The sequence below is a fragment of the Acanthaster planci genome, linkage group LG08, assembly GCF_054643075.1.
Source record: "Acanthaster planci isolate LZ-2023a linkage group LG08, COTS_SCS, whole genome shotgun sequence".
NCBI lineage: Eukaryota > Metazoa > Echinodermata > Asteroidea > Valvatida > Acanthasteridae > Acanthaster > Acanthaster planci.
In genome coordinates this window covers 4,658,171-4,685,767 of record NC_141784.1, presented here as the reverse complement: position 1 = coordinate 4,685,767, position 27,597 = coordinate 4,658,171, and the positions used below count along the sequence as shown (strand labels likewise).

Below are 27,597 nucleotides of genomic sequence, written 5' to 3'. Positions count from 1 at the left end.
CAAAAGCATTATGGGATGTATGTAAGACAGTCATTCTTATGCCCTAGAAATATGCGGTTGGAGCTGGTTCTTCTGCTACTTGCTCTTTGCATGCTGCCACCATAGGCATGCAGAGCCTCGATCTGGCAGGTTTACACAATAAAAATAACTGGTTCACTGATTCCTGTGCATGTTGCTTATGTAATTTTGTGCATGCCGAGTTAGTTCTTCTACCATGCAATTGGATAAAACAATTCTGAAGCGATTGTACAAGTTGCCAGTTCAAGGCTCTCCATGCCTATGGCGGCAGCGTGTAAATAGCGAAAAGCATACATGTATGGTCCTTTTTCATTCGTGGTAAGAAGGGCTTTGAAACTGGACTGTGATTGCATGGGTACCAGCCTGATTTGTACAAGAGAAATCCGAACACAGCTACAAGGTGTCTCTCAAAACTTGGGTGTGAGAACAGTTTTTGCTAAATAGTTATAACTTGTGGTGGTGAACCTTTGGCGCGATATCCCATCGTGGGGACTTTGACAAGTATCAGCGGAGAAGTAGATATTTTTTGTAGAAATATGGATTCCCTCCGTCCACATGCATGGGAAGCAGGCCAGTCAAATTTCAGAGGAGTTGTGAGGACACATGGCATCCAGTTGTGCCAGAAGCTTTGAGGACATTGCCTGTCCTCACTTGAGGTCAGGTCTGTGGTCTACGGTAAGAGTGTAACCACAAGGTTCCATTGTCCACACTTATCGGTCGACACCATGTCTGAGATTGTACTGTGTTGCTACTTTGTATTGCCAGAGACCAGTCATGTTGAGGATATGTGGGGTCAGGGTTGCTTTACCCAGATGATTCATAAATGCAGACATAATGTTTGGTCATCTTGGTATTAGATCACTGCATGGTAGTGTGTGACTACCCTCAAGATCAGAGTACCAGTGTTTATCCACCATATTACTGAAGGATCCATTATGTAAATGAACATCGTGTAAGTGGTCACTTGCTGTGTCATTACCCTGTAGTTTTCCAGAACTATTAAAATGGTGGTTGTTAATAGGAGGGGGAAGGTGTGGGTATACAGTATGATCTGTTAGTCTTTCAACAAAAATGTATTTCTTTCTCCCTCAGGAAAAGAGACTTAAACTTTCTAACTCTGCGCTTTTGAACTCAAACACGTCCAAGGAGTATATACAGACACACAAAGCATTGAGATTTCGTGGTAATTTTATTCAACTTGTCAAAGAAGCAAAACAAAACCCACATATTAATCAGGTTTTATATCTTAGTGTGGGAAGCGATAATTTTTTTTCTTCTTTAAAGTGGTTTATAAGATAACGATGCATTTGTCAGTCAGAAATAGATTGTCCTTATTACAGCACAACATAAAAAAGGAAGTTTTTGTGTACATGCACAAAAAGTCGAAACAATAATCTTTACATGGAACTATTTGGAAGAACAGCACAAAGACAGCTACCAGCAAAATTGCAGACTCCATTTCAAATTTACTGCCAACAGAAAAGACAAAATATTTACCAGCACAAATACGCACACAGCTAAGCTGAAAAGACACAATCATTTTGATCCTTTTGCATGAAATGCAGAGTTGAATTTACACATTGCAAACAATAAAGATTACAAATCATATAAAATACAGCTGTCTACCAGTTTGTAATATCCAGCTGTTTGTTGTAAACAAAGAAATGGCAAATGAGCCTGCAAGACAAGTGCCATAAAATCTACTGGCATGTACTCTAAGTATGTTACAATAAATCTTTCTTTGATAATAAACTGTTTGGACTAAATGTTCACAATAAATAAGGCTTCATACCATTTTGAATTTCTCTCTTTTCCCCGCAAAGTATCCATTAAATATCAAACCATGACACCAATAGTTTATTGACGCCCATTTGGTTGCAACGGCATGCAAAAACTTAGCATGATTTTATCCTAGACAAGAGAGGACAAGTCTGCATTGCTGATGCTGAATGTTACGTGCCAAACTTCTCGATACGGATGGGAAAAATTCACATACAGACCTCGCCATTACAACTCAGGAAAAAACATTCTTTGTGATATTCAAAACAGTACGTTAAGAGGTAGTGTGAACAACTGGACCAAACAAACTTACTTCAATATTTGTACATATTTACAGACTGCTGCTATTTACAAAATATGCACATTATTTACAGTATATTTCTCTGAACGCTGTACAAGATATATTTTAATTTCAATCGCTACCATGAAAAGAGCAAGGTAAAATAGAAAGGTGACCGATTCTGCATATACTTCCTTTCATTGAAAAAAAAAGTAAGCCATGCTTGCATAAATCAAATCTTGACAGTATCAATGCGAATCATCTGTTAAGAATAACTTTAAAGTCACCATAAGGAGTATTTTTGCATTTCGTATTTCATCCCAATTGACAAGAACTCTACCAACCAATTGAAACAAAACGACAAGACAGATTATGTAACTCAAAAGAACCTACAGAGGAGGAGCGTACATACATGCTACAATTCAAGCTTAGTGATACTTGATACTGTGCCATCTCTCTTGACATTTAAGGCTTTGTCTGATCAGGTGTGCAAGTGCATTCATGTCCGTGCACCAGTCAGAGTCTATTTCTCTGTGTTCTTGTCTTTGTCCAGGTCGGTGCTGTTCCTTGGGACAAGGAACATGCTACCATCTGGCATCTGTTGCAGGGTGAATTCGTTAGGGTCTACCGGATCGCCGTGCTCGTCACACATGCTCTGGAAGACTTCACTGTAGAGTTGCTCGTAGCGTGCCTGCATGTCGGACGTCTCCTTATCGATCTGTTCGCGCTCCAGCTGCAGCTGTTCCTTTTCCACCTTCAGGCTGTCGATGTTGACCTCCACCGACACCAGGGCATTGATCTTTCGCTTGCGGCAGTTCTGGGCCGCCACCTTGTTCTTGCCGCGGCGGCGGATGTCCCTGATCAGCGTCAGCTGGGCGTCGTTCAGCTCGTACTTCTTCAGCATGTCATTGAAGGCGTCCACGGGCAGGTTGATGATTTTGTCGATGGGCACTGGCACCTTGAGGGAGCGGGCTCGCTTCTCGTCGCGCGACAGCTTGACCACGTTCTGCTTGTCCTTCTTGGTGGAGCTGCTCTTGCTGCTGTTGCTGCTGCGGGTGCTGGTGGGAGAACTCGAGGATGAGGCGTAGGTATGGTTGTGCTTGACATTTTCGGGCTTAGAGGACTGGCTGTTGTAACTGCTGAAAGAACTTCCACTGTCACTGTCACCCCCACAACTTGAACCACCTACAACCAATAAGGGCATTGACAGCAATTTATCATTTAAATCAATGAAACAAAAGACCACTTGACTCCAATCAATCCTTGAAGAAAGATCTAAAATTGTAATGGGCAGACATTTTGCTTACAGGCAGTAGAAGACATTTCTAAAAACAAAATGCAAAGGATCCTTATCCTCACTCGTCAATCCCCTCTTAACCTCCCTCAAGATATTGCCCCTTTGTCTGTTATGTCATCTTTCACCATCCCTGCAGCCTGGTTACTAGACCAGTGCGGGCCTCCCAAGGCCAGATAAGGTATGTCCCTGTTTGATCTGTACTCTCACCTCTTTGTCTGTGGTAGCCATAGCCACTGGATGTCCCGTTCAGGCCATTTCCATCTAGGCTGGCATTGTAACCTGTAGCACCCTCTAAGCCATCATCGCTGGTGTGGTACGGGGAACTCCCGTCACTCATATCTTCAAATCCAGAGCCTGTAAATGATAGTCAACAGAACAATAAGTTACTTCCATATTAGTGAAAAAAATGAGTGGTTAATATAAATGCAATCAGCATGGATACTTGGAGTCCTAGAACTATTTACAATAGAAAGATGGACTTTTTTGTAAAATACATGTACAAAAATCTATGTGTTTGGTGTCTGATCACCATACTTAGATCATCAGGAAAATGGTTGATCAATGTCAGAATTGATTTTTCTTCACAAAAATCCGTAACAACTGCCAAACAGGTTCTGAAAAATAAGTCATTACTTCATTGGGAGACTTTGATATGCTTGGTGTCCTTTTTACCAGTTCTGAGCATGTGTGTGTTGTTCTGAGCAGGCATGCGTCGTCCTGAGCACGCATAATACTGTGAAGGACTGGTACGTCTGCGCCTCAAAAGTCTGCTGCTATGAATTCCATGCCATTTCAAGATAGTTACTTACATGATCCCTCGAACGAGGAAGTGGAATTGGTCTCTCCGAATGCCTGCATGACATTTTGAATCTGCTCGTCAAAGTCCACATCCATGGGATCCACTTCACCCACGCTGGATGTGTTCAGTAGCTCCATCAGTAGAGAGGAGTTGTCCTGGTTGTCAGTGGCATTTGGCATGGGTGTCTCCAGGGTTGGTGAGAACGTCTGGTCTGGCAGGAGGAAGCTAGTGAAGTTAAGGTTCTGCTGGCCATTGATCGACCCCGTCGGTGACGTCGAGCTCAGACTGAGGTTCGCAAAGTTGGACAACGGGGAGAAGACCTCTGGTGGCTGGACGAACTCATACAGCCGCTGCAGCTCAACAGGCAGCACGTTTCGGTTGGCAGCCAGCGTGGCATTCTGCAGGTTCACGTTGCCGTTTGTGGTGGCGTTGATGGCAAAGGCATCCTGGGTGGTGTGCGGTTGTGTTATGTTCATGTCCACTGCGGCTTGGTAAGGCAGGCCGGGGAGCTCGTGGAGCTGGCGGGTGAGTTCGGGAATGGAGGCCAGGTCCTCCCACCGCTGCTCTTGCTCCTGGGGGCTCAGAGGCTGCTGCTGTTGCTGGGCCTGATGCTGCTCAGCATCAGTCTGGGGCACAGCAGGTAGGTACTCATCCTCAAGGAGCTGCAGGCAGTCTTCCAGGGAGATGTTCCCATCTGGCTGAACGGGGACCTGAGGTAGGGTTGGCTGGGGTGTCTGGGGCTGTACCACCTCCAGCCCCGGCGGGTTGGGCACGTACTCTCCCGTCTCTCCATCGATGTTGTAGCCGAAGTGGTCCCACGACTGCTGCTGGGGTTTCAGCTTGTCTGCGTGCTCTCCTTTCTCCACCAGTAGATCTTCCTTGAAGGCATAGGACTCTTCCCGGCAAATACCCATGTCAATGTCTTGTCTCCACAAAGCCTCAATGAGGTCCATATCCTGTGTTCGAGAGAAATACAGAAATGAAAGTATCATGAGATTTTTGCATCAAAACCTCACCACGCCTGCATCACAATCAGTTGGGAAAACTTGTACTTCCATGAAATTTGGAATTCCCTGACTGTATCTATGGTTTCTCATTCAAGAAAATCACGCGACAGAAAATTTGATTGAAAAATACACAAATATACATTGTCCACTTTTACTGCCAGTGTGTGAAGAATTCCTGTCAGTCTAATAAGATGAAATGCTCCAAAGAAAGCTTCACAACAAGAAACAAACGAAAGGACACCCACAGAAAGGCAAGGTAACCTGTGAAAGGAAAATTCCAACCTTGAAGAAGAATGGTTGGATCTGCTGAATAGTAATGGACAATGTGACAACAGCTCTGTGAATCATTTAAGGTCATCCTGTAAGATCAGAAAGGCTGAATAGTGTGCAATTGTGTTTGGCTGTTGACAAAAGAGACTACTGGTTACGTGTACATTTTCTGATAACAATGCTGTCTGCTTTAGTAGTTTCCAAACTGAAGACTTTTAATAAGCTTGGATTTTTTAATTGAGGGATTTTTGCTTTGCTAAATCTTATGATATTGGCACAAAGGACAATGCCCCTTTTACGAATCTCCTTTGAATAGGGGAAAACGTGGCTACACAAGTGAAAACCCTGATCAAAACTTGAAATAATACAAAATTTCCAGCGCAGTACTGAAAAAGGGTCTGACTTATGGTTCTCTTTGGCCTGTATTTCATTCTGTTTATGGATTTTTAGAAACAAAGACAATTTTTCACTTGAGTACCTCTGGACTCAGATCAACAATGTTTTGGCCGCTGTGCGTCACAGCAACAGCACCATCCAGTGTGTTTTGTGCTGGACCGTTGGCTTCTCCTTCCGAAGCCTCGCCATTATTGTTGTTTTCGTCATTGTTGTTGTTGTTATTCGGAGCAGATGCTACGTTGACAAGGGGTAAAGATCTGACATTATTGGGTTCCAGTCGATCCAACAGCCATGTGGAAACTTCTCTAAAATCCCGGCTGACCGGGTAGAGGCCGTGGGAGAGCGAGTTGAGTTCTCTAAAAGCCGACTGGCTGTGGAGATCATAGTCCAAATTCTTGAAATTCACATAGCTACCGTCTAAAGAATTGTAGAGATTGTGGAACTGCGTCTCAGTCAGAGCAGCGCTTTGTCCAAGCAGTATTTCGTGGATCTCTGGCAATTGTGAGCCCAGTTGTCTCTGCATATAATCATCCCAGTCAACCCGGAGGAGACTCAAAATAACAGCCAATGTGAGAAATGGATCTCGCCAGGGTTTCTTACGATGCATGGTGAGAACTGAGGCAGTTGTAAACAAACACTAACTCAGCAACCGTTGCAGGATAGGAGCTTACAAATCAAGTTCCTCACAAAGACCCAACTAACATGACTAAGCCCAGTCCAGGAAAAATCTCAACTCATCTCAACCAAACAATCGACCACAACTGTATTATCGGCTTTGCTTCTTTGTCTCGTCAATATGGCAAAGTTACTTATTTCCAAACCTAAACATTCGTACGTAGTCCAGCAATCTCCGAAATCACGCACACGGCTTTGCGTTAGCTCGCCTGATTCAGCAGTTGAGTGATTTCATCATAGTCCACAAGAAGTAGATGGTAGGTCACGCGATAAAAACGCCGGTCAGGATATTCCGCCCGACACGACGAAAACCCCCTAATTTGTTAACGCTGCAATTCCACTCCTGCGATGAATCGAATCTTTTTGGAGCCCACAGTCTTCAAGCTCTTTACTGATAGTTTTCTTCAGTCTTCAGGCTGTACATTTGCGTATTTTCCTTGTCCTCAGTTGCTCCGTTGTTCACACAGATACACATAGACCACACAAAGACTAGAACAGGAGTGTCGAGTCAGGTCGTTGAGTCTATATTTAGACATGACGTAATGACTTCACGAGCGCACGCGTACTCTCCACGTGATTGTGGAAGGAACCTTCTGGAAGTGTACGGGACGGTCGCACGGCGATGACGCAAATGCAAATGACCTGCAAACACTGGCTACGGCGGGAGCAGTTAGCATAAGAATTGCTGCGAGTGGGCCACGATTTCTGGTATTTTTGTTATTGTTGAAAGAACGGTTAAACTTACTGAGTACAACAGTGGAACACAAACGAGGTTTAAAGCAAAACTTCCATTTCTTTGGCTGAAAGGAATGAACATTGGGTGAAACAACTAACTATGGGCACGGGACCTACCCGCACAAATGTGAACCGTAGTAATTGGCGTCACAATACGCATTTTCAATCCCCAATACCTAAAAAGGAAAACGATAAAGGTTTCTCCTTAACAACTCCAGCATCCTGGACTTAATATTACTGAATGAGGTCGGAGGGAAATTCCAAAAATAAAGTTAGTGAATTATGACAATTGGAATTTTTTTATATATTCTTTCATACACAAAAAGTTTTTTCCATTTCTTGTTATACTTCTTGCAAGCAGTTGGTTAAAATTTCTTCTCAAATGCTGCCTCATAAATACTAAAAAAAAAAATCAATATTAGGTACCCTTGTATGTTAAACTTTGTTCCCTTCTTTTCAAGTATTTTGTTTCACAGAACAGGCCCGCCGTCAAGTGAAAACGAAATTAGGAAGCTCAAACCAAAACAAGTCTAAATATATCGCCCCGGAAGTCAAAGCATGCCAACACATGTCTAGTTTTTCCTCATGTGACTAATAAGACCATCGTTTCTATAATAACATTCTTCAACTTCAGTGACTAACAATCAAACGACTGCGCATCATTCACTTTTGATTTTTTAATCCAACAAACATGTAGTTCTCTCTTAACCTGCTTCCACAAAAGCTCAGGAAATTCACCCAATTGAAGGAGTCACCATTTGCATGTAAATCCCATAAAACATTGCTTCGCAAGTTCATAATCCATCAAGGCTTGTACAACGTCCAAGTAAATTTCTTCATAACACAGTCCTTTGTCCGATGTTTTGAGCTCATATTTGAAACTATGAAATCACCTTGTAACCTTGTTTCTTAAACAAAATGTAAAGCAATTATTCGGTGGCGCGACAGTGAGTCACAAGAACACTTCCTGATTACGCATCCATCACAAAAGTACAGAAAAAAGAGGGTGCAACTCAACATGGACACTTGCTTATAATTTTAAGAAACCTTTGTTCACTTGAGTCACTTCACGTCTACCACTATGCCTGAGGATTGAGGATGAACTATCTTTTTTTGTGGAACAAAACCGCGGGTTGGTACATGTACATTTAAATCGAAGATCCAAGTTAGACTGAAATAAATATCTTCAACAGCAAAAACTCCAAAAGTAACTACAGTGAATTATAGATGAGTCCAAAAGTTGCACTCAAAATATGGATTCTTTCTTGTTTCATTAATTGGAAGTGAATTTTCAGTTTACTTATGTACAGTAAATTTTCACTTTCTAATTACGAGAATCGTCCACTACAAACTAATTCCTTCTGGATTCACAAAAACATCTTCTGCCACCTCAAAGATGAACAACATGACAGGGCAAGCACTTGTTCCCTTAAAAAGAATTTGCAAGAGGTGCAATTTTAAGAATCTGCATCATCATCGATTTCTTGCCGCTTGCACTAGGAAGGACCCACACTCCTTGACCTTTGACCTTGCATGCTCATGTTCAATCAATTTCGTGGTTGTACATGTACATGCAGCTGAAGTTTGTTTCAGCTTTATGAAAATAAGGTTTTAAACACTTTTCAAACAACAAAATCAGACTTTTGGGGGTAATGGTACAGTATCTTGTGTGGCATTTTTCTACAAACTTTTCCTGAGACATTTGTATTCCAAACTTTTGATGTGTCTGGCAATACTGCCTCACATCTGTGTCAGAGCAAACAATAACAAATCACTCGATCCTGGTGACAGAAAGTTTCACTTAAATCTCAGGTTTTGACGAGCAGCCTCTATGCATCTTCCTTCTTTTAGTCAGGGAATGTTTGCAGTGAGGATGTGATGCAGTTTGGCACTACACATGCAGTCCGCAGGAAAACAACACAAGATGGATTAGAATTCTGGGAGTGATGGTGAAAGACAATGCAGAGTGGAGAACCAACTTTACCAAGCAACCAATCAACCGTGGAATGTATCGAGGTCTATATATGGGGGTGGGGGGACCAAATGGGATTTTTTTTCTAAAAAACAACTGTCCATCTTTTTTTCGTTTGTAACGTTTGTAGTCACCCACCACGGTGGTTATGCAGTTCCCTTAAATGCTGATAATTTCAATTTCTTAAAAAAGGAGAAACCAACAACATCTCTCAATAAGGGGGGGTGTCAAAACTTCCCCCCTGCCACTAGACACATCACTGCCGATCACTCTGTTGAACGTTATGCCATTGCATAAAGTGATGAAACTGTGCTTGTTCGTTTGTTGTTACCTGTTGGCCTTTCATTATTGATTTGAAATCAAATAAATTTCAATGATAACAAATGGAAAAGCATATAGAAAAATGAATGAATGTTGAAAATGATGTTGCATTCACACTGTTTGCAACTCTGACAGTTTTTAGCACCTTAAAAATGAAGACTACTTAGTTAATCACAAAATACATATACGTAGCTATCTATACTGTCTCGTCTCTTGGGAAAAATATCTCCAGCATTTATACTGCGAGTTGCAAGTTCATAATAAAAAAATTAATTTGAGATTGAGAAGCATTTAAAATTTCACTGAAATAACTCTGAACAGATGTGGTAAAACAAGAAGACTCATTGAAAAAGACGTTAACGGGGGTTCTGAACTTTGAATTCTTAGTGCCATTTAGTCTGTTGCATGCATGGAGTTCCAGTGCCATATCATACACCTTACATGTATTTATGTACCATGATGTACCGCCCATTTTGCCTGCCTGGTGGCAACTTATAATGCAAAACAGAAAAGACCATTATCAATGAAAACATCAAATTCAGTTGCAACATGATTTAATCGGTAAAACTGGAGGGATACCCTCATGCTTGCAGTGAATCGTAGCATAGTCGATCTACTACATGTACCTCTCCATGAATGATCGTGACATCGAAGGCGATCCACACCATGAGAAAACCATGATGTGAACCACCATGTTAACACGGTTTAAGTATGGTTAAAGAAGAAGCGGTTTACATGGTTGAAACCGCATTCTGGTGAGCATATATGCATTATACAGTTCACACGATGGTTGTACATGTGTGCTACCCATGATAACTACATCATTAGCAAATTTGAACACTGAACACTCTCCAATAACATGGTCATCACATGACACACCACAGTCAGGTTACATGAGTCTACGCATACAGCGCTGCCGGCCCCTACCTTCTGTGTTTGCTCTTTGATGTCGGATCCATCAGTTACATCCATTTTCATGTTCGGACTCAGTTGTCCCTGTAAAACCTCCATGGTTGTTGCGATATGTTCCAGTGAAATCAATGTCAGTACTAGACCAGTGTATAGAGTGTGACGTCCACAAGTTGTGAACCGTGTATTGTGCGGGTTGTTCTCGAGATTAATGGTTGGTACATGGAGAACCAATACTATAATGTGTATGGCGCGCCAATCGGGTCACTGAACACTGACACTATGTCAGCGGTGGGCTTACCGGTGCACGCCTACAAAATCCTAAATTTGGTAGTGCAGCCTGGTACTAATTCGAGTACGGGTCATAGACACGGCTGCTTTCAATTGTACTTCAACCCCGGCCCGGGGATGGGAAAGATCAAACAATAACGCACTATGTACACCACGTACATGTACACGTACAGTACATGTACATACACCCGTACATGTACGTACGTGTTGACGCAACTCAATATGGGATTGCCGGCCGTACCCGTATACGGAAAAGATTAGTGATGAATAATTCATGTTGACGGCTGCAAGTACGATGACATCATTTCTTGGGGTGATGATTGGTAGACGATGTTGAGCTACCGGACAAGGTTGGAATACATGTGTTTTCATCCACTGTTTTGACCTTGGGTGGTTAAGAGTCTGACTATGGATTGACGTAAGTTGCGGACCTGCAGTACACAGACTGTTCCACTAGCCACTGCTTGACTGAATGGTAAAAATCATGCGCTTTCAGGCAGTAGAGATCGTACCGTGCTCAGCCCCGTGCAGTATTACTATGGGGGAAAGAAGGTGGCAGGTCGGTGTTTTTCCTTTTACACTTGTTCAAAGATCATAAAAAAATAAATAGGACAAGTTGGACAAGAGAACTGGACATTTACTGTGGGTTTATATTATAGTTGTGTTTTAGTAAGAATAGAACCTTCAATAAGAACTAAAAAATAAATCTGTTTCCTATTAAGTGATGTGTGGGATTTACAGACGTAGCCACGAATCCAGACGCGGCTATTATTTATGAAGACTTGTTTGGAGATCGTTTGACCATTTAAAAAACTTCAAAATCCCAACTTGCAAGTATTATATATATATATATTTTAGTCATATATACAGTGTATTAGTTAAATTAGTTGAAATGTTAACATTTTTCACCATTTTTTTCTGGTGTTAGGGGACGCTAACATAAATACACGCTTTACCGTCCAATTGAAAAAATCTGAAGAAAAACAAATAACTATTCATTCCTTTTCGTTTGTTGTATCATTTAGAAAAAAGTGACAAGCACAACAAATCCAAAACAAAACAAAACAGTCAAACGTACTTCGTTGTATCTTTTTTGTTTTTAGCTTTAGTGAAATCCCCCCCCCCGCCCCGGGGGGAGTGGGCGTCATCCATCCACTTGGTCGGTTACAGCCTTGGAATAGTAATGTAAGGCTGCATCCGAATCTGTTGTCTAGAGCTAGGTCTAGGTCTTCACTCCATTGGAAATGTGTGGAGACGCGTAGACAATAGACCTAGCCGTAGCTCTGGAAGCCCGTTTCGGGCACGGCCTAAGATATGAGCTGATTTATGCGCCCGAGCACAATACAGCCGTTTCACAATAGTGCACCATCAAGAGATTGCAGCGCGTTGGCCAATCACAATGCGCGAAATTTGTCGACCCGATGCGCGTTAGGAAAGGGTCGACAAATTTCGCGCCTTATGATTGGCCAACGTGTTGCAAACTCTTGGTGGCGCACTATTGTGAGCCGCCCGTATTACATCTTCTGTAACAAAGTGTAGTAAAGAGTCTAAGACTAATTGTACCCCTCCCCCTGTAGCCTATGGCACTCACCCGTCCTGTCACCGGCAACAGGGACAAAAACCATCACTGAGTGTGTTTGGAACGTTGTGTAATAATATCCAGTTATCGGCAAGAGTCTGCTTTTGTGCTATGGTGCATGCTAGTTAATAAGCCGAGGGGAGAGATTGTAACCTTTGTAAATTTAGAAACTTCATTCAGTACCACAGAAATTAGAATATAAAAATTAAACACTTCTTTATACGAATAATAATGGGTGTCAGTGTTTGCTCTGAGGATACGTAATTGCGCTCTTTAATTGTTAAATTTCCATTCTTTCTTTTCATTCTTTTTTGTTTTTTTTTGGGGGGGGGTCTCTCACATTCATCGTCACGCGTCATTCGGACGAATGACACATATTGAAAGTGCATCACCCACAAAAGTCCCTACACTATGAAAAGGAAACGAATGAATCCGTAGAATGAACGTTTATGTAACAACTGAGGGTAAGGGGCCATGTATATGTAATATACAATTATTTCACTCCAAGCCCCGAAATTGCGTCTTTATTTTTGGCCATTTTAATCTGTATTTCGGAACTTTTGGTTTTTATACTGATGTAAATTTGAATATCCATGTGCAAAACTATGATGTCATCTAAGGCAATAACTATATGAAGCATTGAATTGTGCAAAAAAAGCTGGGCTGTTTATGTTTTGTTGTTTGTTCGGCGATTTAAAATGTAAATATACTACAATAAGCCATCAAATAACCTTTTCTCAGAAGAAGATTCAAAAAGTAAATTTGGATGTGAAAACGTGTGAGCTGAACATTGTCTTCTTTGATTTACTTAACAGTAACAAACAACACCCTAACTTGTCCAGAAAAGCTTGGGCATATTGTAAAATGTTTTAAAAATTCCTCACCTGTCGTCTCTGTGACTGGGTTCGTCTCTCACCAAGGTGGTCATGTGGTTTTGGCTTTCAGTCGACCTATAACTCTTTTGGTTTTCCCTGCATAGGTATTTATTGCAGGGTTTTCCTCCCGTCTCGAAAGCTGGACCTTAATGTCTTTTCTCTCTTCATTTTTTCTGTGGCCTTCGGGCTACAATGTCCATGCACTTTTGAGGCACCCCCGGTTTTATTATCACCAGAAAGAATAAATAGATTAGGTCAATAGGAGTGAACTTCAAGTCTGATTTAAAAGGTCTCGGGCAATAAACGTTCAAGAAGGTTCAACTGCGCGTTATCGTTCGTACCTTTTGCACACTGACCCTATTCCTTTGCTTAGCTATTCAACCAAAGCATAGGCCTGCATGAACAATAGATTCAACCAAAAGATCAAGGGAGATTCAAATATACTCGAATGTACGTGGCTTTCAAAACGTTGAATGTGATTCTCAAAGCTCACTGATAACTTCACCGTTGACCTGACCAAGTTTGCGATAATTGTGAGATCATCGCTTTTAATGTGTGACACAGGGCAAATAGACATATACACAGAAGATACGGTGTCTGTTTACAATGTTCAATCTTCTCTCTGTCATAAATTCAAGAAACCGTAGATGGATGATAAAATGTAATACCCTTCACGAAAATGGTGCGGGTATTACTGGTCCAAATTAAAGTGGCCCCCGTATGCCCCCCCTGAATCGTTGAGCGCCCACCTCCAAAAAATTAGGGGCTCTCCCAAATACCCCCCCGCAAAATGTACCCCAATTACGTGCCTGCATTTACATGCAGCGGGTTCATCAGTTGTTGAACGCCCTTTTTAAAGCAGTTCAACGAGGCATGATAATGAAAAGGTTCGCGAAATTTGAACCGAAGCAGATCTGGCAGAGATTGAATTAAAGTTGCGTTTGCTGTCACCAAGTCCAAACCGTTTGGCTACGGCCAACCGAGCGCCTCTGGAAGCCGCCAGGTATAGCGCCTTCTACGCAATTTCCACGTATTTCTAAATATTACGAAGCCATTCGGCCTCGGCCTATGAAGCACACTGCACAGTAATTCCCGCATTTTTCAAATCGTTTTTTTGTTCAAATTCATAAACGGTTGACTTCAAATTCGTTACTAAAACCCAGGGCCTTTCATTATTCAGTTAAATTTCGTCTTAGTCACCCATATTTGCGCTTTATTCAAAACAATTTCATGCATTTACCACACTTTTTCATGAAAGCCACGCAGATGTCGTCGTCCGCTATTGCCAAACGTAAAATGGATGGAACAGTTTAATAATTAATAAGCCTTATTTAAATTGCATTCAAATTCGTCACATGATTGTTATAATATCGTTGGTATATGTTCATCTGTTCATTTCTACTTTAAAAATATTTGCTTTATTGTATGTCTGGAGAGCAGTTTAAAATTCCTGTTCAACATAGATCTGTAGGCCATATATCTTCAATAGGCAAAAATGATATCTATTCCATACGTTTGTGTGTCCATTTATTTCTTCGACAGTTTTAAGCGTCAGAAACTAGAGGAAATGAAGGTCTATGCAAAGGCAAGTGAAACTTTATACATTTGCCAATTCATGCGAGAAACAAGTAGGCCCATATACTTGAAAGGAAACATGCATTTATATTGTTTTTTCACATCTTTCACCAACAGTCGTTTCAATTCTTATTGTCCTTGGGATTGGTAATTTTTTAAGTTGGTAACCTTTTATTTCTTGTCTTGTACACTGTCTGCACGTTTGTAAATGCTTGTACACCATCCAATGAATTGGATAGAAACATTATTTAAATCGACTGAACAAAGACTAATTCAATTCTTACAGTACGTGATCATGGGGCGACTGGAGACGATTCTATAAAAATCTGATGACATCAAATGGACAAAATGTTGAAAAAGATCAACCATTAATCATTTGGAATGATCAATGACTAAATTCACTGTAGTATTAGCGTTTCCAGTCTTCTCGGGACGAATTTGAATGAATTTGGACGAAAAACGTTTGGAAATGTGCAATAAAACCTCTCACGGTTGGGATCGCCGAAAGTGTATTGGTCATTATTGTGCTATAGGCCTTTATCATGATGCTGTCATGTTTGTCAAGCCCCCTTTTGATCCATTTCCAATAGCAATACAACTTCACGTATTGATAAAAGGGAACAGACCATTTTTCCCCTTTTATCCTCAGGCCGTGTCCAAAAGGGGCTTCCAGAGTTATGGCTAGGTCCATTGTCTCGTGGAGCAAAGACTAGACCTATTACCTCTAGACAGTTTTAATAGTTACATAGCTTTGAATGCTAAAAAGCAAGATGGCTTCCCCATTATTGACGGCTATAATCGGGGTTCGCTCGTCAGCCAGAACCCAAACAGGGCGCTGGGAAGGGCAGGTGGCCTTGCACTGATTTTAGTGAAGGAAATACGTCACACGGGGTCACAGGTAACGACGCACAGAGCATTGTGGTTAAATTTCTGACAGGCGCATGGCCTTGGGCAATGCGTTACACGAGCGGCGGTTATCAATTCGATATTTTTCTTTTTCTTTCTCATTGCTGAAAATATTCTCACTACACTTTTTTCGTTCATCCAAAATTGATCAAGATAACCATTGATTTGAAGTATATCGCCAAAAGGCACGTGATCAGTGATACCTAGACGATACGATAAATGACCACACTGTGATCGTACCAAAGTCATGTTTCATCATACAGCCGACACTTTGCCCGTGCCAAAGCATTATAGTCAAGGAGCAAAGTCCAGAAAACCCTCTAATTTAGGAGTTAGCTCAACACCCCCAACATCTAAGGTTTGACTTCATAAAGTGGTAGTTTATACCTTACACATCTTCACTAGGTAGTATGTGGTGTCAAATTGTGGTATCACTTTTGAGAAAATCGTGATTTTTTGAAGAGTCAAGCCTTCTTTCAGTGGGGATTTCTGTAAAGACCAAACACTGTTTACATATTAGGCTTATAACACAATGTATTTTTTAGTGCAAGTTTTATCGCATTTGTTTTGGTACTTATATCATTGAAAACTATAATAAACTATTTACTACAAAGATTTCATTTTTAATGGTTATTTGTTATAAAAAACACTTTAATATTAGTATTTTAAATTATTAATAATAAAACTTTTGGTTTTTGCATATAGTCTGGTGCCTCACATGAAAAAGACCTATTCGTTTTTCATGCAACGGGTCTGGGTTTCAGATCAGGTTACACATGGCAAGCATAGCTTAGTCACGTTAGTTGCAGATCATCCATAGTTTTCGACTTGCAAATGTCTCTGAAGTTTGACAAAAGCCTAAGGCATTTGTTGCAGCATTCGACAGACTTCTGCCTGATGACTGAAGAGGACAATCAAGCTTATTGGTAGGTTCCAGAAGTGTTTTGCATAACTTTTTTCAACACGATTTGTCATGTTTGTTCATGACCATGGTCATGGGGATTGTGAATTTGGGGAAACCCATGTCAGATCACGGTTCGATACTCTTTTGATATTTCTTCCAGACATTTACAAGACCTTTTGTTCTTATTTTAACAGATACATCACTTCTTTGCCATGTCACTTCATCTTATAGTGTCTTCTGATGATTATTTCTGACTACCAACGGACCAAGAAGGGTTAATAATGCAGGTGTGTTTTTCATTCTCAGCGCTCTTTCTTAGGTGTAACCCTTTCTTCTACGTGTTTTATACTTTGTATTAAACATGTGGGCCTTGATTAAGATTTCTGATAACAGGCTCTGTCTTACTGGCACCATTGTAAGGGTAGTATCCATATTTAGCACTTAAATTAAATTGCTACTTGAGACAACATCATTCATGTGAAAAAATACAAAATCATTTCTTTCATATGATACAGCACCGAGACGTCTTTTCTCTGTGAGAGCTTTGTCATGATCGTCCCATCTTCATCAGCGGGCCAACAGCAAATGGAGTTCACTGTCATGGACTAAAAAGAACGAGTATGTGTTTCACAAATTGATGTTGCTGTTGCTTTTTTGAATAGGGGATTTGTTTTTAAAAAGTTAGATGGTCTTTTGATATTTCTTCCAGACCAGACATTTACTGAAACCTTTTCGTTCTTATTTTAACAGATACGTCACTTCTTTGCCAAGTCGCTTCATCCCATGTTGTCTTCTGGCGATTATTTCTAACTACCAAGAAGGGTTGTTGCAGGTGTGTGTTTCACTCCCATTGCTGTTTCTTTTATGGTTTACGTTGGACATGTGGGCCTAACAGTATACTAAAAAGAAATAGATTTTGATTCATAAATAAATATACATAATTTCAAAAAGATTTATCCATACTGTTATTTGTGTTGTTAAGAGTAGTGGTTAATTCTCAAGGCACTTTCAAACATTAATTTTATTTGGTTGCTGTTATGTTTGTTTCAATGTTATAGTGCCCATCCTCACAAGCATGGACAGCCAAGATGATGAGGGGTCATTTGTCCTTCTACCTGCAAAGAGAAAAAGACGAACAAATTTTGACAAGTGTGTAATCTGCCAGATAGATACAGATGAGTCCCTAAGAACACCACTGCCGTCCTCTATACCCAAACTGATTTCTGCATTAGAAATCCGTGAAGACGATGTGTATGAACGTCTGAAGCCTGACATTGGACATCTGCCAGAACTTTCATTTCTTTGGCATTCCAAATGCTATGAGGCCTTCACAAGCAAGGAAAATCTGCGTCACTTTCTGAAACGGAGACGTGCCATTTCCCCGACTCCATCAGAGATTTCCACAGTCAGTAGTGCGGGTTCAAATACAAGTAGTGGAACACCACGCGTGTCCAGATCCAAATCTACTCCCACTGACTGGTCGAAGTGCCTGTTCTGCAAACAGCTAACCCACAAAAAAGTGAAATCGATGGTAGCGGCCAGCACATTTCAAGTCTGTGAAACTATTTATCATGCTGCTGAGTGTAGAGGAGATGAAGAGCTGCTGCGGGTGCTGCGTGGTGTCAATAATGACCTTGTGGCAGCTGAAGGAAAGTATCACAAAGCCTGCTTTTCCACATATGTGAGCAAGTCAAATCTCAAGCGCCAAGTTGCCATCGAAAGCAAACAGGAGAGCACATTTGACATTGCAATGAGAGAGTTGGTTGCAGATATTTCACCTAACATTGTAGCCGGTAAAGCCTTCAACATGACAACACTGCTGAAAAAGTACAAAGATTGTTTGAAAGATCATGGAGAATCTGCTGACTCATACACCAATCAGCGGCTAAAAAACAGATTGCAAAACCACTTTGGTGATGGAATTGTTTTCCACCAAACATTTGGGCCATCAAGGTCTGAGCTTGTGTACTCAAGCTCAGTATGCTTGCAAGATGTCATCAATGCTGCACATCAGAGGTCAACATTGGATGCACAGAGTGTTAATCCAAAGCAAGGGGTTCCATCCGGTGAGAATGCAAGTGACGACCAGCAGAAAATAATACATCAGGCAGCGACATTGATCAAAGCAGACATCAGTGAATGCAGCGGCATTTCTATTAGACCTCCAAATATTAGTGACCTCACGCAAGCTTCGTCGAGATCACTCATTCCTGACAGTTTGTACTGGTTACTACGATGGATAATTACAAACCCAGAAATGGAGGAAGGTGAGCAGTTCACAGATGCTGCTTGTAAAAATGATACAGACGAGCGACGCGTAATTATGCTTGCCCAAGATATTGTCTACTGTTCCTCCCATGCTCGCACAAAGATGCCGAAGCACGCAAGCCTTGGGATGGCTATCCGTCACCTCACTGGATCAAAACAGCTTGTGACAATGCTTAGTCAAATGGGCCATTGCCTTTCCTACGATGATGTGGAGTCAATGGACAATTAATTTGAATTCATATGAGGAGACATTAGTTAGCCCCACTTGTGTGGCTGCAGATATGCTACACTGTGTGGTGTAGCATATCCGCAGCCACAATTAGTCAGTTCAAATTAAAGTATGAGTTTAATTAAATCTGATAGGATAAGCCTCAAATGAGGAATTTGCATTTTTCTGTAAATGAAAAATGGACTTGGTAGTGCTGCCTTGACCACCTAAAACACTGAAATGTTCAAGAAATGGGAATCCATTTATACAAATACGCTAAATTTGATGAGCCACTAGAACATGAGTTACACGTTCCCGCCCTACAACCGAAAAATGGGCGTGGCAGCATTGTTTGGACCTCCCAAGTCCTTGACATGTACATTTGTGACAGATTAAGGGATTATAATGTTTCATTATCCATTTCTTGGGAAATGAAATAAAAACAGAAGCTAGAAGTTGCAGCTTAAAGCAAGACTTCGAATTTTCTTTTGTGTTTTATTATTTATCGCATTTTCAAAATATTGTAATATTTTTACGTATAGCGCAAAAGTGCTACCACAATTTGAGGCCACATACTACCTAGAAATGTTCTCTAAGGTCTATTCCACCAAGTTATGCTGTCAGACCTTAGATGTTATGAGGGTTGAGAACTTTCATTTTTTCAGGGTCCGTGCTCCTTGACTATTACTTTCGGCGATTCATAAATACAAATAACGCTTTGCAAACAGGAAGTGATAACCTCGTGGTCACAGGTCGTGCACAATGTAGCCAATCATAGTTCAAAACCATCGACCAGCCCTTCCCTGCACCTTGTTCGGGCGCTGGGTGACGTTCGAGCGAATGCTTGGTGCATATAGTAAGGCCAATCGACAGAGGGCGGGTTTGATTACTGATTGGAAACCAGTTATCTCCAGTGTGCCATACAAAGGTCACGCTGCTGCTGCTGCGGAAGTTCAGAGCTAGCTATTTGCGCTGCACGCTGATGGCGCCTGTGCCATCCGGTGGAGCTGGGCTGACTTCCGGTCTGACCTTGTCAGATCATTCTTCGCCTAGGTAGGTAACAGTCGCGTAGTAAACAACCCTGGCCTGATTTTTGTGACTCACGTAATTTGTCTCAGCGAATCGAGCCTTTTGTAGCAATTAATTGTCAAAATGTTAAGGTCTCGTCATTGAAAGTGTTTCCACTAAATTCCAGGTTCACCGCGAGTAACGTATGACGTCATCACCATCGGCAGAAGGGAGTTTAGGGGTGCAGTGTCCCAATTCAAGGAGAATTCTCCGCCAGGCCGAGGCGCAGAAAAAGTACCCCCAGAGATTGTTTCGAAAAGAGGGGTCTGTTTGGGCCAAGAAATGGTGGGATTGTGTCAGTATGGCCCAGGATCATCTCTGTAGATTCAGGGGCACCCATCTGGGGCAAAGCAGACGAAAATGGGATTGGAAATTAGTCAGAAGAGCCCCAGGAAGGTGAGGGATGTCATTTGAAAAATGGCCGCTGGGAGGGCTTGGCAACATTCACTTTTTGGGGGTGAGTTTGTTTTGGGCGGATAATTAAAAAATTCATTGGTTAACCTACTAAAAATTGAAAATCAAATGAAACCTGAAGGACCAAACAACACATTGTTTTTTGTTTGAGAGGCCTCGCGGACTTCAGTTGCCTGCCATGGGGCTCCAAACTTGGTTGATTTTACACCATTTTCAATGGAGCTTGAATTGGTTCAGTGCACCCTTAGGGACTATAGACTTTATTTAGTTGTAGTGGCCTTCAGTGTTCACTGAACACCGTACATTGGATGTTATTTTTCCAGGGCTGAACTTCCTGACAGTGATGAACTTTTCAGATCTTGTTTTGTTGTTTGTTATTTCACCAAAAGAGGTATTTCCTTGTGGCGTTATGTCAAGGGAATGATTTCACTCAGGATTTAATCTTAATCTTATCTAACCGTCGATCACGCCCCTGTACGTAACAGATACGATTTGAATGGTTATATATATTGAAAAGCAAAAAAGACTAAGATAAACCATAAGAAATATCAAAACAAAGTGAAACAATGAGTTTGTTTTTGGCGAAACAACAGCTAAAACACGTAGGCCTATAAGGGGGGAAAGAGGGAACAAAGCAATCAACAGTAATGGGGCAGTGCGTGATCTGCATTCCCCTGGCAAATGTAGAGCTCAAGAGGGCGCTACGTTACTTTCATCCGAAGACACGGGCTGCTTCCCATTATGGGTCAATGACTGCGAAATAAACAAATCTCATTATCGATACCGGAAATTTCCTCATAATTCTGTTGTACCATACAAATACTGCCAATGCTGCCACAAGTTTTTTGACGTTTTCAGTCCGATCGTTTTAATACATTCACAGGCCAGTTGGCACTTCTGCCAAAGAGCATTATATCAACTCGCTTAGATTTTTCATTGTCAAATTGCCGGTTAGTATGACTCACGTTGATGACTGAGCTTATCATTTGCTAGTTCCTCAACCCTGGTCAGCGTTGCGTCGAAAAACACAGACGAAAAAACCGGCCACCTGTCTACCCCGTCAGGCAGAGTTCTAAACTTGGCACTTGGTCAGACCACAGCTAGAAATGCTATATTCCCCTTGTTGTGGCCTTGGTTGGGTCGAGACAAAAAAAAAAGAGCCCTGACGGATAAGTACTCGCTCAAGCAAGGACTGTCTCGCCGCGGAAAGGTCGATCTTGCTCGGCCAGGATGAAAGGTTCAATCTCTGTCGAGCGGCTGTCGTTGCTTGCCAGCACTGGCATCTTCCCAATAGCAAAGTTTCGGGATTACCTAATGCAGGGTCATTACCTTAAACCTTAAACTAAACTAAACTAAACTAAACTAAACTAAACTAAACTAAACTAAACTAAACTAAACTAAACTAAACTAAACTAAACTAAACTAAACTAAACTAAACTAAACTGAACTGAACTGAACTGAACTGAACTGAACTGAACTGAACTGAACTGAACTGAACTGAACTCAACTGAACTGAACTGAACTCAACTGAACTGAACTAAACTAAACTAAACTAAACTAAACTAAACTAAACTAAACTAAAGTAAACTAAACTAAACTAAAGTAAACTAAACTAAACTAAACTAAACTAAACTAAACTAAACTAAAGTAAAGTAAACTAAACTAAACTAAACTAAACTAAACTAAACTAAACTAAACTAAACTAAACTAAACTAAACTAAACTAAACTAAACTAAACTAAACTAAACTAAACTAAACTAAACTAAACTAAACTAAACTAAACTAAACTAAACTAAACTAAACTAAACTAAACTAAACTAAACTAAACTAAACTAAACTAAACTAAACTAAACTAAACTAAACTAAACTAAACTAAACTAAACTAAACTAAACTAAACTAAACCAAACTAAACTAAAACTAAACTAAACTAAAGGCCAATTTGTGATCAACCACATCAAAGTCAGCAAAAGCTTTTCGAGCGACATCTTTTTTTCCATGCTTGCACTGAGAAAAGAGATATTCTTTTTGTCATCATTAACTTTCTCATAAGACGCAACTGTTTGCTGTTTTTGTTTTAATGAGCCGACGAGGTTTATCAGATTTCATCGACGCGTAGGTCCACCGTGCAGAAATTATACATATTACAATGCGTCTCTAGTTTGTCGAGAGAAGAAATCCATCTGAATCACTTGTCGCTGTCGAGTTTGGAGGGAATGACCGACACTACAAAGCCACTTGAATACTTCTGTGTCATTCTTGGCGAGCACATCAGCGAATTCAAAAGTGGGCGTAATTTTGAATTAAGAACAAATAAGTCGAATCATTTATTCTATGAACATTCCTGCATTTCGGATGCTCAGAACCCTCAAATGATAAAGACCGCTCACTTTCTCAATTTCAGTTGTTTTGATTACAGCCAGTTGATCGCAGGGCTTATGCGCTAAAACCTCGTTTTCGGAAGCAGTATGATACTGGAAAACTCAAGTTTTCCGGCGATTAAAGACTTTTCTCGCTGTTTATACCAGTAATACTAGTCTTCAAATCAAAAGACAATATCATTAAGAAAACCCACGGTCGCCAATAAGCATCAGTTGCACAGACGTCAGAAGACGATGACGTGACAACACATACTCAATGTAGACGCGCGAAAACACCGTTTCGTTCCTGACGGAAAAATCCAAATTGTCTACATGTATATGAGGTAGGTGAAATAGTAACTCTTGACCTACTTAAAGTTCGCTCAGTTATTTTTGCAGAACTGAACAGACTGGTAGTGTCGGTACGTGGTAACGACAGGCTGATCTGTGTCCATTTTCTTTTTTGCTGGGCGAGACATAAAACATCAGATCCAGGAAACATCAGGAAGGATGGTGTTGTCCCGAAAATTAGGGAGAATGTTGTGGCTTTCACCATAACTGCTCCCTTTGTACACATTTACTGTAAATAAGTGCTGTGTAAGAGTAAAACAATTACCGCATCATGTGAAAACTGCATGTTAACGATAGTACATTAAACAAATCGCCTTCCCAGGAAATGCGGTCGAACTTAATCCTTTCACAGGCAAGCTTTAATCCTAGTTTGAAGTTCTGAGGATCATTCAATTTAATGTCATGAGCTCAAGCCCCCCTCTCTCCTGAAAAGTGTATTCCTACAGAGGCTTAATCCCCGACTACCTTTTCCCGATAACTAGGCCTACTGCAGGTTTGATGCAGAATAGTGTCAAGCAGGAAAAGCCTATGATTAGTCCTGGAGACAAGCGTTGTTGACCAGACATTCATGCTCTACACTGGCCTTTACGCTAGGGACTCCATAGTCTAACCTTGCCTCTACACCTACCTCAGTGGCTTACTTTTAAAGTTGGGGGGTGGATCCACAACTTAACGCACAAGCAGATGACTTCAACAATCTGTTCACAAAATCGATTATATTCTAAACGGGCCTACCTTACAAGACGAATTTTCGCATCTTGACACCAAAACTTTTGTCGTAGAGTGAAGAAAATTACTTGTTTCCTGGTTCATTCGGATCCGAATATGCTTCAGAAGCTGTTCTTTTATACCCTAGCAAGCCAACTTTTCAGACCTTTGTCCAAAGGTCCCACGAACCGGGACAAGAACTGTTTTATGAGTTCATGTGATGGTAGTGCATATTAGCTGGATCAACCCTCCCACGCCTAGCCTGTGAGGGATGTCGCAGGCCGACGAGTTGACCGGAGATTTCAGGTAGTGTGTGGGCTGAGGCCACTCCCGTCCGCAGATCAGATCGCAGCGTGAGATTAAAGTTTGTGATTTTTTGTTACCTGGGATTTGCCTGTAACAACATTTCTCCTGTAAATTTGCCGAGGCCCGTTTGAACTTTTAAAGTTCCTCCCGTGTATGCGGGTTGATTAACATGGAGAGATAATAAAAGTGGTATAACATTTTGGTAAACCAGATGCACCTCTATTAATCCTTATGATTTGCCATTTATCGTATGCGAATCACCAGGTAATCTCAATGAACACGAATCAGACACAACAGAACGCTTGAACATTCATTTGATGATAAATCAACGCTCAAGACCTGACAAACCTGGGAATTTGAGAGTGTTACAATGATTCATGCCATCTGACTCAAGATTTCGAGGTTGGACGTGGCCTTGATGAGGGTATGAGCAGCTCAAAGGAGGTTAGGCTTGGATGCATGCGTTTAAACATGAGAAATGATAAATATAAACGTTTTCTCCTAAGTAGTTGGAATGGTTGAGAAACAAGACAATTATTATAATGGAGCTCGAAGTTATGTGGCAAACAGCGGCTGTTGCGGGGTAACTTTGACTGGTTACAGTCAGTCGTCGAGAGGCAACCCCCTTTCTTCGGGGATATAGGCCCATCCCGTCCTTCTTGTTTCTCCGGCTTTCAACCGGTTGCTTGATAACTTTGAAGACAATCTCCCCCGAGATGAGATAAAACATGCCTCACTCATTATGTTCAGATTTCATCTCCGATTCGATGTCCACTTTCGTAAATGTTGGACCCGCCACTGTTTCATGACACTTTGAGCTCTCGTCTGGCTTTAGTTTAATCCTAACCACTACGGTGTTGCGTTTCGAAGGTACAAGACTTTTGATTTATACATTTAATTTGAAAGCGTCCACAGCAACAAAATATCTACAAACCAGGGTAAGAAGCCTGCATAAGGTGACAATTCCAAAATATACAAAGCTAAATAAGAAAAATTTATGCATGTACCACGACAGTGAGGCTTTTTTCCTGAAGTAAAGTACCTACGCTACAGACTTAATTCTTTGAGATGAGGATTCCCGAATTAGAAATTGTTACCTTGAAAAACATTCATTTCTTTCAGCACATATAATTCCGTTGACTGTGCACGACGATATAAATGGAAAACCCAGGGAAGTTTGTGATTACTCACAGTGTACATAGACTCATATTAAAGTGAAAGTACGCCATCTTTTTTTTTCAAAGATCACAACAGCAAGCCTTTTCGATCGTTTTCATGCATTCGCGTGTCCGTATGCAAAACGATTTTCATGGATATTTTTCGTACCCCTCCAAAATTACTCATGATTACATTCGACCCTTTCAGAAATCCCAACAGAATCTCAAGTGGTTCTGTACCACAAATTCATTATGGGAGCTGGTTTATAGATTAGCCAAATCCCCATACGCGTACACGTGGAACGGTTCGTACAGGGATACACTGATAACTGCGTCCGTTCAACGGAAGACCATTACTTCCGTTGACTTTAAGACAGAGGGAAGACACCCGCTGAATTATTTAAGATGTTAGTTACATGTATCCTAAAACAAGTCGGTATTTTCTCCTCCAGTGAGCTTTAAAGGTAGCTCAGGGTGCACCCTTTGTTTTTATTCTCGGGACACTCGTTTTCGGACTCCCTGTCTGTTTAAACCTGATGCTTAAAATATCCGTGAAACACTTACAAAAAAGTACTATTTCATTCCAAAATAGAGGACGATTTAATCTGGAAATAATGAGAATCTAATCGATTCAAGTATTGCACTTTTTCATAACAAATTCTGGAATATATTTGCTTTGCGCTGTATCTACAAGGGGATGTTGTTCGTTTGTTTCAGTGAGCGTGACGACCGCAGATTAATGGATGAAATTTGAAACAAGACTTTAAGCTTACTCTGCAACCTCATTGGGAAAACGAAGAGTGAAAGCATCCTCCCATTTTCTGGAGTTTGTTTTAAGGCTAAGCTTTCCTTTATACAGATTGATCTATGGTAGATAAGTTCCAATGTAAGTTAAGTACACTTCCTAATTTCAGAACCAATTTTTAACGTGGCTTCAACTTTTTCTTTCTCGGCTGAGAGTCAAACGAGTTCCAAAGCTTCCAGGAGATTTTGAAGTTTCAATTAACCACAACGCGACGTCCTTTCGTTTAAATCTGAAAGTTTAGAGACTATGTACACATCAGATAGTTTTGTGAAGAGAGATAATTGTACTTAAGAATATGTCCTGACAATATGTGAAATAAGTATATCTTTCTGTAGAAACTTGAGTGTAAGACGAAATTTCACCCACCTATTTAAGGGCATGAATATTCAGAAAGTCAAGTGGCAAATTATGGTTTTTTCTGTTAATCAAGCTTTCTTTTCCCCAGCTGACTGATGCGAATTCATTGACAAAAATGTTGCAAAAATATTTCTCTCTTCATTGAAATAATTATCAGAATGTCTTCTCTTCACGCTCGTAAACGTCAGCAGTCTCAGTCATGTAATTTTCTTTTTCGTTTTGTGTTCTTTTTTTATTGTGAGCAATTCAGACTGGATTAAAATCGATCTTCACCTTTTTTTTATCGCGTTTTTCCTACCATGTTGTAAAAATAAAAATACTTGCCCTATATTAAGTCCTGTGGCCGTGACAGATGCCATCCTCTGAATGTCGTTTTTCCGGGAAACGCATGCAATTTAAAAGAAGACCGGGAAGTTTGCGATGGCGGTTAAGTTTATTAATTAGAAACAGTCCCAACATGTGGGTCACGAAATTTGAAGCCAAACATTAATAGAAGTGTTCAAGGTTTATTTTTTGGCGTCATAAGCACATGAACTACAAACACACAGCCGCTTTTGTAATTGTGGACGTACGCGTTTGGAAATTTAACTTCGTAGTGCTGTGCACTGTTCGCAAAAAAGCGTTTTTACAATGGCCTTGTGAAAAACAAAGCAGAGTTTGTACAATTCTGGTGTTACTTTCTATAGAATCATAGAATTAATTGGACCATAAGCAAAAGCTGTTTTTAAAAACCAAAACTGTTTGCTACTGAAACCGTATTAAGTTATATTTACCTTACAATATGGATGGTAAATTCCGTAAGAATTGAAAGACATTCTGCGCAGCTCACGATATCTAGGGCCACACATTCCGACAGCTTGCTTGTGAGATTGCCTGTGATTGTGGTGATGGTGAGTCCGGTGGTGGTGGTGGGTATGGTGGTGATAGTAGGCTTTCCTTGGTTGATGACGGCATGATGACCTGGTGTGGTTGTACAACCAATCCATGGCGCATATAAGTCCCTGTTCGT

The 27,597-nt window shown here is 40.9% G+C and overlaps 1 protein-coding gene and 1 long non-coding RNA gene across 4 annotated transcripts; one reads left to right on the top strand and one right to left on the bottom strand.

The window, feature by feature from the left end:
* Positions 1-1,188: 1,188 nt before the first annotated feature.
* On the bottom strand, positions 1,189-27,597 carry nfe2l1 (nuclear factor, erythroid 2 like 1). 3 transcript variants are annotated; one of them, XM_087140356.1, is made up of 4 exons: positions 27,362-27,597; positions 4,184-5,129; positions 3,582-3,728; positions 1,189-3,262 (listed from the first exon to the last, which is right to left on the bottom strand). In XM_087140356.1, exons 1-4 carry the CDS (start codon positions 27,572-27,574, stop codon positions 2,601-2,603), a joined length of 1,968 nt encoding a protein of 655 aa, XP_086996482.1. In that variant the 5' UTR covers positions 27,575-27,597; the 3' UTR covers positions 1,189-2,600. The 3 variants fall into 3 exon arrangements, with proteins under 3 accessions (XP_086996482.1, XP_022081666.2, XP_022081665.2); XM_022225974.2 differs by lacking the exon at positions 27,362-27,597 and adding an exon at positions 10,477-10,886; XM_022225973.2 differs by lacking the exon at positions 27,362-27,597 and adding an exon at positions 5,929-7,041.
* Positions 16,408-19,536, top strand: LOC147798313 (uncharacterized). The gene is made up of 5 exons (XR_015426234.1): positions 16,408-16,610; positions 16,783-16,875; positions 17,104-17,206; positions 17,339-17,420; positions 17,647-19,536. It is a non-coding gene; the product is annotated as an uncharacterized LOC147798313 (long non-coding RNA).